The 18,000-nt window shown below is 34.7% G+C and overlaps 2 protein-coding genes across 3 annotated transcripts in view; one reads left to right on the top strand and one right to left on the bottom strand.

Moving 5' to 3' along the window:
* Positions 1-10,405, bottom strand: part of LOC148948587 (leucine-rich repeat and WD repeat-containing protein 1-like) — a 34,298-nt gene extending 23,893 nt beyond the window's left edge. The window contains exons 1-2 of one of the 2 annotated variants that reach the window (XM_089093997.1): positions 10,298-10,405; positions 4,422-4,555 (exon numbers count right to left, since the gene is read on the bottom strand). In XM_089093997.1, coding sequence (XP_088950123.1) covers positions 4,422-4,555; positions 10,298-10,378 — 215 coding nt within the window. In that variant the 5' untranslated portion in view covers positions 10,379-10,405. Of the gene's footprint in view, positions 1-4,421; positions 4,556-9,106; positions 9,727-10,297 lie in introns of those variants that run through there. The other variant, XM_089093998.1, reaches the window with a different exon arrangement.
* Positions 10,406-10,751: 346 nt separating this feature from the next.
* Positions 10,752-12,204, top strand: LOC148948586 (uncharacterized). The gene has a single exon (XM_089093996.1). It carries the CDS (start codon positions 10,901-10,903, stop codon positions 12,107-12,109), a length of 1,209 nt encoding a protein of 402 aa, XP_088950122.1. The 5' UTR covers positions 10,752-10,900; the 3' UTR covers positions 12,110-12,204.
* The last annotated feature ends 5,796 nt before the right edge of the window (positions 12,205-18,000 follow it).

Raw genomic sequence — 18,000 nt, 5'->3', positions numbered from 1 at the left:
AATGATCAAGAAGGATGCCAAACATAATCAAAGAAACTTTTTTTCCTTTCTGGTTGGCAAAATGAATATAGAGGGGACACAGAGAGGAACAGAAGGGATTTCCACTCCTCAAATTGCTCTTTAAGCTAAAGCCGTGATTCCCAACTTGGGGCACATGTCCCATTTTTGGGGCATGGCAATATTTTGGTGGGTCCTGGGCAGGACGTTCACCCTTCGGCTTACTTAGTTTAGAACCTCTATTAAAAAAAAAGAACATTTTTCGTCTGAATGGCATCACACAAAAGAACACGATAATTGCATAAAATGGATGGGCATGTAACTGAACCCATGTAACCGACCTTCCGTGCAACTCAAGCCTATTTAGCTGAACCTTCGCACAACTGAACCCCCATTTAACTGGATCCACGTTCAACTCAACCCTATATAACTTAACCGTCGTACAACTATACCTCTGTGCAACTCAACCCATGTGTAACTCAACCCCATTTGAGTGAGCCCCGTGCAACTGAACCTCCGTTTAACTAAGCCCAGGCACAACTGAACCCCATTTAAATTGAACCCTTGTTTGACTAATCCCCTGTACAAATCATCACCATTTAACTAAACCATCGTTTAAATGGACCCATGTTTAAACCATCCCTCTTTTGACTTAACCCTTACGTAAATCACCAGTATTTAAATTAAGCCTTGTTTCATAAGCTCAAGCAAAGGCCTAAGAATAAGTTTAATTAGTACTGATTAGAAGCTCAAAATATGCTTCTCGCTTCGTTTGGAGTTTCTAACTTATATTACCAATTTCGGCAAGCTAAACTTATTTTGACCTAAGACAAAGAACCGGCCGAGGCCCGAAAACAACTAATATCTGTCACTGACAGCCAATGAAAACGCTCCTCTTTCGGGATGCTGCTTGTGTGTATATTTTATGCACGGCAAAGTTAATAATTACTCCATTCAAACAAGTCTTTATACAGTTAATATTTAAATAATCAGATTTTGATTTCTTTCCAAGTACTTGGTCAAATATTATATTTGTTTTCCTTTATAATGTGTGCATAGGGAGGAGGGAGCGTCATTGAATTTGGGCCTCACCTCTAAGATTAGAAAAGCTTTTACTCTGGTCGGAGCTAAATTTAATAGGATGTAGTCTCTAGTCTAGGAATGCACAACAGTCAGAAAGAATTCGAAGAAATATTGAAAGGTATTGGGAAGAAACCAAAGCTTTACAGTATCAAAAATTTCTGCTGAAAAAAAAATCTAAAAGAATATTATGACGGTAGCGATTATTATAATTGTAAGCAGGTTTGAATAGTAAACCAATCGTCCTTTTATTTGGAAATTCAGGTGAAGTATGCTATATAACATCAAACCAGTCACCAGTTAATGCAGACCTTTATGGGGTTGGAGAAATAAAACACGAATTCCGAGAAACTCTGAAGGCCCAGTGCCCCTACGGTGTTCCAGTGACCGGCTAGTGCTAGGGAATCAGTGCTAGTGCATAAGGCAAAGGCTCACCCGAGTGAAAGGCTCACCCGAATGCCCTTGGTCTTTTTGGAAAGTAAAGTTCAGAATACATACATTTCTCAATAACATATAAGCTACTATATGTAAACAATGGACGAATTGTCTTGAGGACTACGGGGAGGCTTACATAGCCAAAGAGATAATTACTGGATCTTTCAACAATGCTGAACAAAAATTACTATATTTAAACAATGGACATATTGTCTTGAGGACTATGGGGAGGTTGACATCGCCAAAGACATAATTACTGGATCTTTCAACAATGCTGAACAAAGTAGCTCTTAAAATTTTGATCAAATGTGTTTTGGAGAATGATAGGCTTCAGGGGGGGGGGAATGGTTGCCCTCCATTTGCTTTTGACTCTTAAAAAGGGCACTAGTTACTTAGGCAGCGCTATTGCGCTGCCTATGAAAAGGGCTTCTGGACGTAAGCCGAAACATTCAGATTTTTATGATTATTTTTACAAAAAAGTTTTTTTTTTACTCTTTCAAAGTTCATTGTCTTGTTGAAGCTTTTACCCACTTATCAAAATTTACTCATAACATATTCATCCGATGAATAACATATTCATAACATATATATATATATATATATATATATATATATATATATATATATATATATATATATATATATATATATATATATATATATATATATATATATGCATATATATATATATATATATATATATATATATATATATATATATATATATATATATATATATATATATATATATATATATATATATATATATATATATATATATATATATATATATTCTCCCTGATGAACAAAAGTCAGAAGTTAAATATGTAACAATCTGAACGCCCATTCAATTCACATAAAGAGCCTCTTAGAAAGAGTTTCAAAACATGGGTCTATAACACTTTTTTGAGGCTTAAACACCATCCTCCATATAAGAGAATCCATTAGCCAACACCTTAAAAATAATGTACAACTATGCGACACTTTACAGCCAATAGTTCTATTGGACAGGTGGTCTATAGTAATGTTTCCTTTTTTTATGGACTGTATGTATGTTTATAAGCAATGGTATAGGCTACCACACACCAGCATGATCACTCAGACTAGGAGTGTATATGAATGCCCTTTCAAAGGCTCTCAGAATTTTCGTCGCTAACACTTTGGTCTTGTTTAGGCCAAAATGCTAGAGTGGGGCTCTTTCCCATGGTGTGATCTCTTTTGTTATTAAAAGTGCAAAAAATCTTTAAATGTTTATTCAAATGAATCCTCTTCTATTAATATGCAACTACAGGTTTACTATGCAAACTAGCATAAATGACCACCCTTCTCTGGAAAGCAAACTGGTATAAATGACCACCCTTCTCTAGAACAATAAGAAATTTCCTGTTTGTAGATAGCATTTTAAGGGTCTCATACATGATGAGTTTCATTATATAATTTTCATCAAGATTGAACCTCTTTGGGGGAGTTTGAAGCCCATTTTTCCTATTATTTAAATTCTTCCTTTGTAATAACTTTTGCTGAGCAACTTTAAAATCAATAAATTGTTGTATATTTAGAATCATATTTGAAATAGCAAATATTGCAGAAAAATCTTCATTTTTTAGAGCTTTTCTACAGACTAAGATCGCTGTTTACTTTCAGTTTGTTACTGCAAACTATTTGATTCAAGGCACTCTTTAATGTGAAGGAGGCTGCCACTCCCTTCTTCGACCCTTACTTTTACCGTTCAAGTTTAATATTCACACAATAATGCTTCTAGAACGATCATCCCTGAAAAACTGCACCGCTTAAAGAATTCTAGGGAAGTGGGAGGCATAAAAAATCCAAAATGAATCATAAGGTCATTATTTCCAATGCTTTCATTTTGGATTTTTTGAAACAATTTATTTTATTGAAATTGCGTCATGAATGCCAGCAGAAGAGCAATACCCCTGCAAAACAAGAAAAGAGTATAAAACATATACATAGGAAACAAGAAACACTCCTGTTGAGATCTTGGTAACAATAAAGCTCCAGGTTGCACTTGTCCCCCTACAAAATTACCTTATTGTACTGCTACCTCCCCCTTCCCCTTTTTTGCTGATATGCATACGATTGTAATCTTTTATATTATACAGAAAATATGTGTGTGCAATAAGAGGGGAGCTATTTGGGCAACCATACTACAGAATTAGCCATAAAATATTCCTGGAACTAAAGGGAGATTCGAAATTAATATCCCGCCTCCCCTTCTCTTTAAGTATTTGAAGGCTCACTGAGAGTTAGAAAATTTGGACAGACATGCGACTCCTCAACTTACATAAAGATCTGTTGACCCTCCTCCTTACTAGCTGGTTCACAATTAAATCCTACTGTAAACAATTTTATCAATCCTCAAATGAATTAGCTTAGTTAGACGAACCTCTACAACTTTTGTCAATATTAAGCATTTATTTTGAATGGACTATGTACATTTTTAGGAATGAAAGTGCCACCATGAGGCATTACTATCTACGATACTGGAAAGCTCAGTTTCAAATACCTTAAACTCCTTCCATTATTTGCAATACCTTATTGCGAGTTTTTGAGCCCTTTTCAAGCATTGTACCTCTCCTCACAGGAAAAAAAGGGTCTTATACTCTCAGCACCAAAGTTTAGGTTGTCAAGAACTATCAATTGGATCAGGCAGTGGGCAAATCCGTCATTTGGCTCTAAGGGGGTGTTGATGGAACAACCTGAACAGCAAAACAGTTTTTAACATATTGAAGCATAAAGAAAGTAAAAAGAAATGTATATCAATGAACAGTTTTGTCTCTGATTATTTAGATTATAAGTTTTAAGCACTGCCCTTTATAGTTCAAAACTACCAAGGACCACAACTTTGATTGGTAACAACTTAGAAGGAAAAAAAAAAGACAGCAACTTGCCTTTTATTATCATCTTCAAATTTCATTATACAATCTTGAGTTAATGCATCAAAAACGCAGCATGAATATCCACCACACGTAGCAAAAAGTGCTTCAGAAGTAAATGAATTGGGTGAAAACTGACATCCCCAAATCTTAAAAAGAAATCTCAAGTTCAAATAAGTAAATAAAAACCTGTCTGTGAATATTAACATAAAAAATAAGCAAAAAAAACTCATTTCACCATAGAAGACCCAAGCCTCCAAACTAAAACATTACAACTACCATATATTTTGTTGAAAACCACTAAAATTACTTCCAAGCCTTTTCACAGCCAATGATCCATATGCTACAGACACAGCTAAGTTGAGGACTGTGATCAAGAGTGATCACAAGGTGATACTTAATATTTTTTTTTTATGTAATTGGAATCAGTGCCAGATCAAGAGATCTTTTTACACACAACCTTGATAATTTTTTTGAGTTTGCATGATTCTCTAAGCTTATTAATCATAAAGAGTTGGTTCAAAATTCAATATAAATCCTATTAAAAATAACATAAGAAAAGAACAATAAAATCAGCAAGCTTGTGCATATAGTCTAGGGTTATGTCTGGATCTATATTAGGGGAGTAGGTGGGGGTGGGAGACACAATTACATTTCAGTGATTATTATATTTTGAAATGTCACTGAATGGGAAATCAGATACTATACTATCTTTTTCTATCTGATGATAAATGTAAGTATTACCCAGATGGGAACAGTAAGTGTTACTCAGACCAAATTTAGCAAAACATTGTAATTACAAAAATATATTTTTCGAAATCTGAATGGAACTGAACTCCCCCCTCCAAAATAGCAGTAGATCTGGATAAATTTGCCATTGAAATTTCCATGGCCAAAAACCCTCAAAACTTAGGTAGCCACAATTTGTCTCCTTTTTCCAGTACAGGCATGTTACAGGAAGGGAGGAATGATTGCTAAGGCCTCACATAAAGGCTAAAAATTACATCTATGTCCTTTTTATATATTCATGACATGGTTTAATGACAGGGATAGGAAATCTTTTAGACCCTCATTTTTCAAGTTGTACAATGCAAACTGGTAATGGGAAATAATCTATTGTCTCTATTTATTATTCTCTTCTCTCTTAAGTCCATGTGTTACAGGCAATAAACTTTTTAGTTAAATTATTTTGCCTGAATATTAAACTGATGTGTGTAAAGTATGAAAATATTTTATAGAGTAACTGACAGTGTGAATTTAAATGTTTTTATTCATTTGACAAGAACACAAATTTGGCTATTCAAGCTCCTTAGTAGTTGTTTCGAAATAATTCATTCAGTCAAAATCACCTTGAAAGCACCAGAGTTAAGTGGCATTTTACTGGGTATACAGGTTCCCCAGGAAGACACATCCAAATCAGACAACTAACTGAATTGTACTGTGGGCAAACAAAATTCTACAAACTTCACAATAAAGCTTCAAGACAACTGAACAGAGCTTCAATTACCAAACAGGTTGCATAATCATTAATCAGTCAATACTTATTATCAGGAGAAAAAGAAGAAAGAAAAATCAACATAAATTAACGATTGGCTACAATATTACCAAGGATTCTTGCACAAAGTATACAACCACATAATATTTCAACTGTTAAAATCAAACAACATTTTTTTAAATGCAAATTAAATTAACCACCAAGGCTAAGGGTATTAAGGTGAAACTTTCAGGTGATGTTTAAAACTATCCTTATCTGGATTTGTCTTTTTAACTTTGATTTTTCCTATTTTTTTTACTTATTTGTTTTTTGTTGTGGATAGAGGTGGAGGTAAGTACTTCAAGACATCTTTATTAGTCCAAGTTTAGGCCCTGGAAATATTCATGAAAGTTCTGTTCACATGACTGAGCTACTTTCAAGATAGAAAAAGTCCCTCCTCTTAAATTTTGCCTCTTGGAGTGCATTTGAGCCTACCAAGATCACTCATCTGATAAGCATGATTATCACAAGATATACATTACATCAGAGGTTAGGAGAATAACTACTTGAAATTGTTGGGATTAGTTGTCAGATGAGTTACACCTGCTAACTTCAGAAAGTGCAGGATAAGTGATATTAGGCTATATGTCAATAAAAATCTTGTTTTTTTCAAAAAAGGAAAAACATACAGAATTATATGCAGAGAACAAAAATGGACAATTCCCTAAATGGATAAGGGAATGTGGCACACCTTTAGGGATTTACAAATAAGCCATGTTTACAGATGAGCATGTACAATTGATTTTGTTATTCGTTTAGACCAAGTAGTCTCCAGTGTTGTAGATAACAATTTGCCAGATAAGTACTTGGTGTTATCTTTTACAAATTATATACAGGGCAATAAGCATTAAGCAGATAAATTGGACAAGGGATGTATGAATGTACTATTAAAGTTTTGGTGACAATTGGGACCTTAATTGACAATTGGCATTGGTCCCTGCCATAGTTATAACATGATTGACTCTTCAGGTGCCAATATGCCCATTCAGAGTGCCAAGGAAGAGCGTGATCTTGGGGTATTGATTGATGATAAGCTTAAGTTACAAAGTAACTGTTGGAACCAAGCAGCTAAGGCAAACAAGGTCCTTGGTTTGATCAAGTGTTCAGTAACATGTCGCCAGCCAAGAGTCATCAAGAAGCTTTACACAGCCCTTGTTCATCCCCATCTTAAGTTTGGTATGTTGGTTGCCAACCCCCCACTTCAAGTGCAACATGAAGATACTTGAGAAGGCCCAGTGTAGCACAAACAAGCTCCCTTTTGTGAAAAATAAATCTCCTACAAGCAACAACTAGAAAATCTTGAGCTACCTACCCTAATGTACTGTAGATAGAGAGGAGATGTCATCCTTGCATTTAAGATGATGACTAGTGACACCATCAAGCCCGTTATTGATCAAAATGAATATACCAGAACACAAGGAAATCCCATAAATTGCATCAAAAATTTAGCAGAAAGTACAAGAAGTTCAACTTCTCCACTAATTGCCTTGTTCCACTGTGGAATTCACTTAGTGAATCTACCATGTCGGCCAGATCAGTTGATAGCTTCAAGGTTGGTGTTTACTGTGATTGGAGTGGCAAGTCATTGAAGACGCAGTGGGACAAACCAGCATCATGGAGTAGGATCTATTAGATGCCACCCACCCCCTTTAACCCCCAACTGTGCCCAGCCATTGATAAATATAGTGATCCCAACAACAAAACCAAACTATCCTGTAAATATGAAAATTGTGTTAATTGTCCTGTTGTTATGAACTGTTGTCCTGCATATATGTAAATAGTGATAATCCAACTGTGACATGAAGATTATCAAGTCAATGTTACCTGGTGACATCTACAGGTTCTTCAGCCTTAGCTGCTAGAAGATGCAATTTGAGGTAATTATAGTTTATGGCCATTCTTTTACTCATCTTTGTGCTAAGATCTTACATCTTTTGACAAAGAACACTTAAAAGTGAAATTTTAGCACTATGTCTTACATCTTATGGCGTTCTTTTGCAAACCTCTTTCATCATTCTGCTCTGATCATCAGTCTAAGAACAATGATGAGTATATCATCAAAGTTCTCTTGTCAGTGTCCTATATGGTAGAAAGATGGCGTCTTTCACACTTTTTGCTAACATCAGTGAGCTGTAAGGTCTTAGAACAAAGATGAGTTAAAAGAACAGAAATCTTTGCAGAAAGATGTGAGATCTTAGATGTAAGATCTTAGTGCAAAAGAATGGGCCCTTTGTTACTGCAAACTGTTTGGCACAAAAGTTTGCTGACAGGATAAATATTCAGTGTTGGCCACTTCTGAAGGAAACATGCTAAATAAATAAAAGATGTACCATTAGGTTCCTTATTTCATGGTATATCCAAATATCATAGTCATTTTTCTGACAGTGCACCTTGCCCCCAAGGTCCCAGATTTTGCCCTAAAATTGTATTTCATTGTAGTGTGGAATCTTACAATGACACCATTCTCCTTTGTTAAAATTAGATTCTGCATTCTTGGCCCTGATTAATTCAGTTCTGCCTGAGTAAGAGCAATACAATGTCATAATAAATATTACTTGAAATGACTTTTAAAAGATGATAACAATGGAAGGAAGCCTGATAATCTGATTAATAGAAACATGTTGCATACTATAAAATAAGAATTTTAAAGAATTTTTTTTTTTTTTTTAGTTTTATATTTTCCAAGGGTAAAGTTCTTGCTTAGGGACTTCTTGATGTCTTGGAAAGTAGCTGATTTAGGTAAACAAAACTTTCAGGTACAAGCATACAGCCTAAATTGAGCCCTGGGAAGTTGTTGTCAAGCTACTATCTCTGCCCACTTCTATTTCTAGGGCTTAGAAAATTTCATTCATGGCATTTCAATCTCTTTTTCATAGGCCTTACTTTTCTAAAATAAAATTCCTATTATTTTTGGTAGAATTTCAAGCCATACTGAAGCTTTCCTCCTAAATTTAAAATATAGACTAAAAAATATTTAGAAGCTTATAAATCAAGATTGAGCAAAGGTATAAGATATAGCAGAAAACACTTTTTTTGGCTCATAAGAGCAGGAGATCTACTTCTTAAGGTTAAACCTTTATAACATAAATATTGTAAAGGATCAAAAAAGGTCAGTATCCTTTGTATTGGGAAGGAGTGGATGTAAGCGTTGGCTATTAGACCTCACCTATTACTTTAATTTGTACTTCAGAGCAAATGAAGATCCATTGTAATCTGTTACTTGCTTTATACTTGATGATGTGAATGATTAAACATCAAGTGCATCCCACTGGTAGGCTACTTCAACAGCCAATGAAAACTTGAAAATTTCATTATTGGGTGTTGAGACTGTTTTATTTGAGAGACTATTCTGGTTATTTACTACATGGCAGGAGAAAATTATATTTGCACATTCAAGGGGGAGAGGGCATGTAAAGTTCCTTTCCAATATAAATGAATGTTAGCCTATATTTATAGATTCAGGGTGACATCCTGATTTTAAATATCTCTATTTCTTGGCTATTTTTTTTCAGTGATTTTATCAAAGAATTCACCAGAATTAAACAATTCCTAGCACTAGCCTACATCAGGAACCATTAAGGGATGGGGGGGGGGGATATTGTCAGTAAAGTGACCAAAACATTTAGAAATAGCATAACATAAGGAATGTAATGGTAGTACTTTTGGTAAATATCCAAATCATATTACTGAGTTACAACTAAAGTGAATATACCACTCAATGCCCTTTTTTATGCTCTTTACCATAATCATTTTGTTCAAAATGAATTTTAGCCCCACCCCTATATATACCAATTCAGGGTATATATTTGCACATTAAGGGGGTGGGGGTAATTTTATTTCTGATGTGAATGAGAGGTAAGTTTAAACTTTCTCCCCACACCCCCCCTCCAACAACCCTCCCTCAACTTTCACAAAATTCATTTCTGACAAAAATGATTATTATATTTGTAAAGAGCATAAAAAAGGCATTGAGTGGTATAGCCTATCCACTTTAGTTGTAACTCAATAATATGATTTGGTAGATATTTACCACACTTTTATTTGTTTTGCATGTTGCCTTCAGAAGAGGCCAAACTTAAGATATTTACTGTCTATAGTTATAGGGCCTAGGCTATCTGGCTCCATTATGGGGTGGAATGGAATTGCAACAACAATGAATATTATATTTGTAAACTAAATTAAATAGAAAATCTAATGGCTTATTCTTTTTCTTTCTTATTTCTACCCAATTATGCAACTTTAACAAAATATTTGAGCACCCTCCCCTTCAAATATGGTGGTGTCTACCCCTGTTATTCCAAGTCTTTCATCAAAGGTTTGCTCCTTTATAAAAAAATTTATGATAGTTCGATTTCACCTGTGTATGAGAGTCAGAAGGATTATTTTCCTTGGAATGACCACGGAAAACAGCCAAGGGGCAATATGCTAAAGATTTCATTATTTATAGGTTATTGATGCTTTTGAATATTTTGCCGTAAATAACTTGCTTTGAAATACGAATATAACAAAATGTGAAGAAAAGGGAGCTATTTTGCTTCTCAAGTTTAATTATTTTTAGAAAGCTTCATAGTCACGCTAAAATATCTAGTTAATTTAAAATTAGCAAACTAATGGATTTAATTTAGTTAATACTAATTAAATAACAACTAACTCTGAAATGATGGTTTAGTAATTTCATTGCATAATTTTTAGTTTTATTTGAGTGTACTGCATGAATTTTTATTACTATTTTATAAATAATTTATTATCACTATCTAACATTGAACTATTTTATAGACGGGCGAAAAAGTTTCTGAGATGCGCTTCTACTCCTCTTGTTCTGTCATTTTTCGAACCAAATAACAAAATAATCAGTATATCTCGAGATTTCGTCGCAGAAGGATGGTTGGAATAGAGAAAGTTTTGAGTTAGAGATAATAAAAAAATTTTACAATTAATCATTTTCTTTTGTGAATTCTATATGGATATAATGGCAAAAGTAAACAGAACACCCGAAATTCATAATCGGTTAATCGACGAGACATGTGTTACCCAAATATTTACAGATACATGTGACACGAATATGATTTCTGTAATTGCAAGTTATACTAACGTGGAAAGTGGTGTTTCAGAAAAAGAGCAGTGTGATAATGGGAATAAACATAGTGAGGGAAGTTCTAAGGAGAATGGAGTTAAGAGACCCTCTTCAGGGCAAAATTCTTCTGGGAAAAGATCCAGAAATGATTCGTATTATACAATGAGTGCAAGTGAAAGAGAGGAATTTGACAAAGAGTGTGAAAGAAAGGCGGAAATAGTGTCAAAACAGCAATTGGAAGCAGGTAAACCATTTGCCCCTTACAATACAACTGAATTCATAATGGGTGAGCATGATCCTTTGGAAGATTCGCATCTACTTGATGAAATAAATGAAGTCCCCAACCCCCTAGAAAGTGAGCCATCCGATGACTATTATCTTCCTCAGTTAAATGAGGATGAATACTTGCATCGTGAATTTTCCAGTGACTATGAAAAAACCGAGTATGATATTTTGACAAATATGACTAATTGGGAACTTGTTTCCGAATATATTTATTTAGAAGATGAAATTGCCGATATTGAAAACAGGCTAAATTTGGACATTAATTATTCTCACATAAAAGAATCAAGGTTATCTGAGACATCTAGCAATGAAGAAGATGAAGCTATTATAGGTGGCGTAAGTGCGACTAAAATCAATGAACTGGAGATTCCTTTGTTTGAGCCAATTGACGAAACCGCAGAAAAAATCAGAATCACAAATGAGGAAATACGAAAATTAACAGAGGAAAATGAACATCTGTATGGACTAATTCAACGTTCTGAAAGTGAACATGATTTTGATGGGAGAAATATTCCTACTTGTTTATGTTTAATTGATTCATCAGATTCGGAATCAGGTACTGAGGACACAGAATCAGATAGTTCATCATCGTCGTCTGCATCATCGACAGCAGATAGTTCCACTGATTCAAGTACAAGTGATTCTGAGCCAGAGTTTGAGATGGACCGGCAGAAAGAAAGGTATCAGTCAGATATTGTACAGGGTGAACTTGATTCTGAGAAAAGTGAAGCAATTATTGATTTGGACCCTGTCAAATATGAAAAAAATATATCTGAAATTAAGTTCGTAAATGAAGATTCAAAAACCTAAGAATAATGTTTGGTACTTATTTTTTTTTTTTTTTTTTGGTTTCCCACCTGATTTTAAAGTTGAATAGATTTTTTTATTTCTGTAAATAATAGAAAATCCACATCGTTATCTCAGCCTTTAAACAATTTTTGTGATAGTTAACCTGCGAATTTATATTATCAGTAAACACAAGGGTGCCCTCAAGTGAGGGCAGGAATTCATTATGAACTCTGGAAGATCAAAAAAGTAAGTGAAAGTAAGGAGTGACATGAAAACAAACAGAAATTATTCCGTATATGAAAGGGGCTGTCCCCTCCTCAACGCCTCGCTCTTTACGCTAAATTTTGACTCTTCTTTTTTTTTAAACAAAAAAAAACATTAGCGTAAGGAGCAAGGCGTTGAGGAGGGGACAGCCCCTTTCCTATACAGAATAACTTCTGTTCGTTTTAAGTTTTAATGTCATTCCTTACCTTCAGTTAAAAAAAAAATCTGAACGTTTTTCAACTAATACAGGTTCGAATTCGGCTCACTGTACATGAAAAATTAAAAAAAAATTACATATCAATTTTGGAAGATTTATTTTATATGAAGGGTTGCCTCCTCCTCAATACTTTGCTTTTTACGCTATAACTTTTAGCACTTTTTAAAAAGCTTCCTATTCTAATTAAGCAGCTCCCTTGTTTCAGTTTTAGTAAACAGTCAAACTTTAGCATAAAGAGTAAGGTATTGAGGGGGTGGGGCAACCCTTCATGCATGGAATAATTTCTGTTCGTTTTTCAAATAATGCCGGTAAATCTGGCTCACCCCTCCCCTCACAGAGTACTCCTCCATGGAAATTTCATCCAATGTAATGTGCGCACCCCCCTCCCTGGTCTAATTTCGGTAAATTTTTCGTTATTCATATTATTGACTTACGAATAAAGTAAAAATACCACTCGATGCCTTTTTTTATGCTCTTTCCAAATATAATAATCATTTTTGTCGGAAATGAAAATTTAAAAACCCCTCCCCCCACCCCTGTATATATACCAATTCAGGGTATATATTTGCACATTAGGGGGGTGGGGGAAACTTCAAACTTACCTCTAATTTGCGGAAGTAAAATTTAGGCTACCCCCCCCCCTAATTTGTAAATAAATACCTGAATTGGTATATATAGGGTTGGGCGTAAAATTCATTTCCGACAAAAGTGATTATTATATTTGAAAAGAGCACCAAAAAGGCATCGAGTGGTATGTTTACTTTATTCGTAAGTCAATAATATGAATAACGAAAAATTTACCCAAATTTCCTCCAGACAGTTCCGTCCTTGCTGAGAATCCCTCCTTCCTGTAAAATTGCTTGCGGACGATTCAGCCTGAAAAATTCTCCTTAGAATGCTTTCATTCCAATAAGACCTGAATGTCTAATCGGTTTCTCAATCACTCCAGAAATGGCCCCCTTCCGTGGAAATTATTTCTTAGAAGACAAAACACGCAGAGAAAAGCCCCTGGATAATTCCTGAGGAACATCTCCACATGAAAAATTTGGCAATGAGAATGCAAGACGATTAAAACGAATTTCATTTAGTAATTCCGTCAAATCCCCCAGTGTAACGTTTCCCCTGGAATATTCACCTCCCAGAAATTTCCCTCCCCAAGGAATATTCTACTAAAAAAAAATATCAGATAATTTTGCGGAAAAAAGGGGCATGGGAGGGGGCCTAGTTGCCCATGCCTTGATTTGACTCTAAACTAAAGTTTAGCTTGTGACTCATTGAGAGCGTAATTAATGTCTATATTATCTTTAAATTTAGCATAAGGAGCAAGGGGTAAAATTTGTCCCCGTATGTAGGATAATTTATATCTACCTCAAGTGTAATGTTTCTCTTTACTTATATTTGAAGAAAAGGGTATTTTCTTTGTTAAAAAATGATGTCGAAAGTGCCGCTTTAGGGCACAATTTTATAATCTTTCTTGAGAGGTCCTTCCTTCAGATTAGTATGGAGTAGGTTTACTGCCTAACATCCCTTCATTTAGAAGAATGTATAAATTTCTAGGGAAAGCGTCTTGCAGGGTTGGGATAGGGTTGAAGGGAATATCCTTATTCAAAAACAAAAAAAAATTGAACTTCAGTAAAAGAGCAAGGGCTGAAGTCTCCTTAGCAAATAGTATAACCGGCCACACCAGGAATCGAACCCCTGCCCCTTGGACAAAGGATTTCAAACCTCGCGCGCCAAATACTCGGTAGGACGCAAGGGTGGATCCAGGATTTTTTTCGGGGGGGGGGTGGTTTACTAATTTTTGACTCAGTTTTCGATTAATTTTACTGATTTTTACCTAGGTTTTACTAATTTTCGACTTATTTTCGACTCGGTCAAAAATTTCGGGGGGGGGGTTAAACTGGGTAATCCTCCCCCTGGATACGGCCTTGGTAGGACGGCTCTGTCCATTTTGAGTTTTAATGTTTCTCTTTACTTTCACTTGAAACGAAACTTGTTGTTTTATTTTATTTACTTCAGGCAAGGAGTTAGCTTCTGAATATCTTTTTTTTTGTTGGTGAATCTAACATATAAAAATGTAGATTCCTTTTTTTTTTCACTGATAAGAAAAACAATTATGGGCTTCATATGTTCAGCCTACGAAAAATCTCTACGTTTCTCTCATCTTGCATGTAGTTTAACTACATTTCTGCAATTTTTCCGCTAATTTAACGTTTTTTTTGTTTTTTAAATATAAAAGGTTATACGCCTAAGCAGAATCATGTCCTTTTTTGGAAAATAACGCCCAAGTTATTGGACTTTGGCATAACTCAGCTTATATAGTATGATTTGGTAGATATTTACCATACTTTTATTTGTTTTGCATGTTGCCTTCAGAAGAGGCCAACCTTAAGGTATTTACTGTCTACAGTTATAGGGCCTAGGCTATCTGGCTCCATTATGGGATGGAATGGAATTGCAACAACAATGAATATTATATTTGTAAACTAAATTAAATAGAAAATCTAATGGCTTATTCTTTTTCTTTCTGATTCAGGCAAGGAGTTAGCTTCTGAATATCTTTTTTTTGTTGGTGAATCTAACATATAAAAATGTAGGTTCCTTTTTTTTTCACTGATAAGAAAAACAATTATGGGCTTCATATGTTCAGCCTACGAAAAATCTCTCCCTTTCTCTCATCTTGCATGTAGTTTAACTACATTTCTGCAATTTTTCCGTTAATTTAACGTTTTATTTATTGATTTTTTTTTAAATATAAAAGGTAACACGCCTAAGCAGAATCATGTCCTTTTTGGAAAATAACGCCCAAGTTATTGGACTTTGGCATAACTCGGCTTATATAATATGATTTGGTAGATATTTACTATACTTTATTGGACTTTGGCATAACTCGGCTTATGTTACCTACATTCTATGTATGACTTGTATGCATATATATCATTCGTATGCTTATAAGTAAGCATATTTATTTTTAAGCTTATAAGTAAACTTATTCACTTATACTACTGTAGACTATCTTTCTGAAGTTTTTTTTTAATATTTTTCAAAATTCACCCCAAAAAGTTTTTTGCAGAGTTGATCAGTTTTGAGCCACTTTTCATGCCCTGAAAAGGAGAATTTTTCCTTTTGATTTTTTAGTGTTAGCAGTATTGTTGGACTAGCCCAACACAATATTGATTTGCATGCCCAAAAAATGTTTTTGAAGGTCATGCTCAGGGTTGCCATTACTAGTGCTATATCACAAGGTAGGTGAGTTTTTTTTATAAATCAAGTGGTTTCACAAATTTCTAAACATGCCAACCGGGGGGGGGGGGTGGTTGAACCTATATTGACGCAAAAGACCCGTACATAAAAAAATTGTGCCATTTGGATACTCCTATTCTGATATCCATCTGACAGAAGCCTTGGCTATGGCTATACGCCTGAGGGGTACACTAAGATAGTAAATGTATTACGCATAGTAATATCTTGTAAAAGGTTCTAATTTGCTTGTTTATGAGCTCAATTGCAAGCTGCTCAATAAAAAACAATCCTATGCAATCTCTAAGCAAATTGTAACATCATATGCTCTTTTTCCTTTTTTTTAATGAACATTGACGGTGCTTTTAAAACTTACATGGTGAAAGAAGAACTTGAAATATAACTCCTTACCTGACAGTTAGGTCTACCAGTCAGAAGCCGCTCAAAGCAAGACATTTACACAGACACACACACACACACACACATATATATATATATATATATATATATATATATATATATATATATATATATATATATATATATATATATATATATATATATATATATATATATCGAGAGGCCGGTGGCTGAGCTGTCGAGGCCCGATACGGCTACGTGGCAGGCTTCTACGTATTGATTATCATCGTCGCTTGTCTTCTACCTGCAACTTCTTCTTGATGTTATGGTTTGATACAACCACCCTGGTAAAAAAAAAATACAAATTCTTTGTTAAAGTTGTGATCAATTTAAATCGTTTGTAGCAAAAAATGTCAATATGCCAATTCTAAGAAAAAACAACTTCGTAGTTGATTTCGAGGCCGGGCCCCGGCTCGGTTACGCGAGAGCCTTGTATATGTTTATTCTCATTGTCGCTTATCTTCTAACCGCAGACAATGTGAGGCTCTTCTTTATGTCATAGCGTCAGTCTAGGTTTGATACAACCACCCGGGAAAATACAAACTGTTCTTTAAAGTTGTGACTTATTTAGATCGTTCTTGTGGCCATAAACGTCAACGTGCCAGTTAAAAAAATATATAAAAAACAAGAAACTATGTAGCACGGCTAAGGGGTAGCCTTCTATGCATTGATTTTCATGGTCGCTTGTCTTCTAACCGCAGCCTCCTCTTGATGTTGTGGTTCGACCCAACCACACTGGGAAAAATGCGTATTATTCCTTGAAGTTGTGACCAATTTAAATCTTTTGTAGCAAAGATGTCAATATGCCAATTTGAAAAAAAAACAGCGATGTAACCGATTTCGAGGCTAGGTCCTGACACGCCGCAGGCCTGTATCTAGTGATTCTCGTTGTATGTAGTAACCTCCAAGTGAATCTCGTTTGTTTGCTTTTCTTTCCTCTGGAAAATGCAGCTGTCCTCCATTTTTGACAAGTTCCGATTCTCGCTGTCGCTTGTAATTCTCTTTGACGCGTATCTTCTAGCCAAATATTTCTTTGTTCTTGCTGAAGTATATCTTTTAGCCGTATATTTCGTTGTTCTTCAGCTTCGGTTTTAGTTTGTTCAGCTCCTCGTTGTCGTATATCTTGTAACTGCATATTTCTTTTTTCTTCACTTTTATTTTTGATTCATTTTAATTCTTGCTGTCTCTTATCTTCTAAGCAGGTGTTTCTTTGCTCTTCACTTCTGTTTTTGACTCGTTTTAATTGCTGTTGACGCGATAATTTTAACTGTATATTTCTCTGTTTTTCATTTTTGTTTATCATTGTTTCAGACATTTTTAAATACCCTTTGCTTTGGCTGCTCGGATTCGTTTTGTGACATTTAATGGTCTAGGTTATGTGTTTGTCCTCTAGACATTACTAAACTGCTTAAAACGCATTTTGTAAATAGACTTATTACATTTGGTATTTTATACTTGGCTATGTTCCTTTTGTAATTCTGCATGGGTCATAAATGTATAAACAAAACTATCAATACTGGTAGGGAAATGATGTAATTTATTCTCTTGAAATGTACTCATAAATATGATGTCACTCATGAACTTTTCTAAAAATTAAAGCTGTAAACGAAATTTCGGAAACTCATGATCTACATAGATGATTTTTGTGGGTCAAAAGATCACAAGATCTCAATTTTTTACTCTTTAGTTCTTTGTCCTCGCTGGGACTCGACAGGTCAATTTTCTTCCAAATGTTTTTACTTTTATAACTTAAATAAATCAAATAATTATA

This window comes from Artemia sp. Qi Xiang Cuo, chromosome 9, assembly GCF_049724085.1.
Source record: "Artemia sp. Qi Xiang Cuo chromosome 9, ASM4972408v1, whole genome shotgun sequence".
Taxonomy (NCBI): Eukaryota; Metazoa; Arthropoda; class Branchiopoda; order Anostraca; family Artemiidae; genus Artemia; species Artemia sp. Qi Xiang Cuo.
The sequence above is the reverse complement of the archived record's forward strand: the minus strand, read 5'-3'. Positions and strand labels throughout refer to the sequence as shown.

Coding starts and splice junctions, on each gene's coding strand:
- LOC148948586 (XM_089093996.1), top strand. CDS start 10,901: ATGGATATAATGGCAAAAGTAAACAGAACACCCGAAATTCATAATCGG.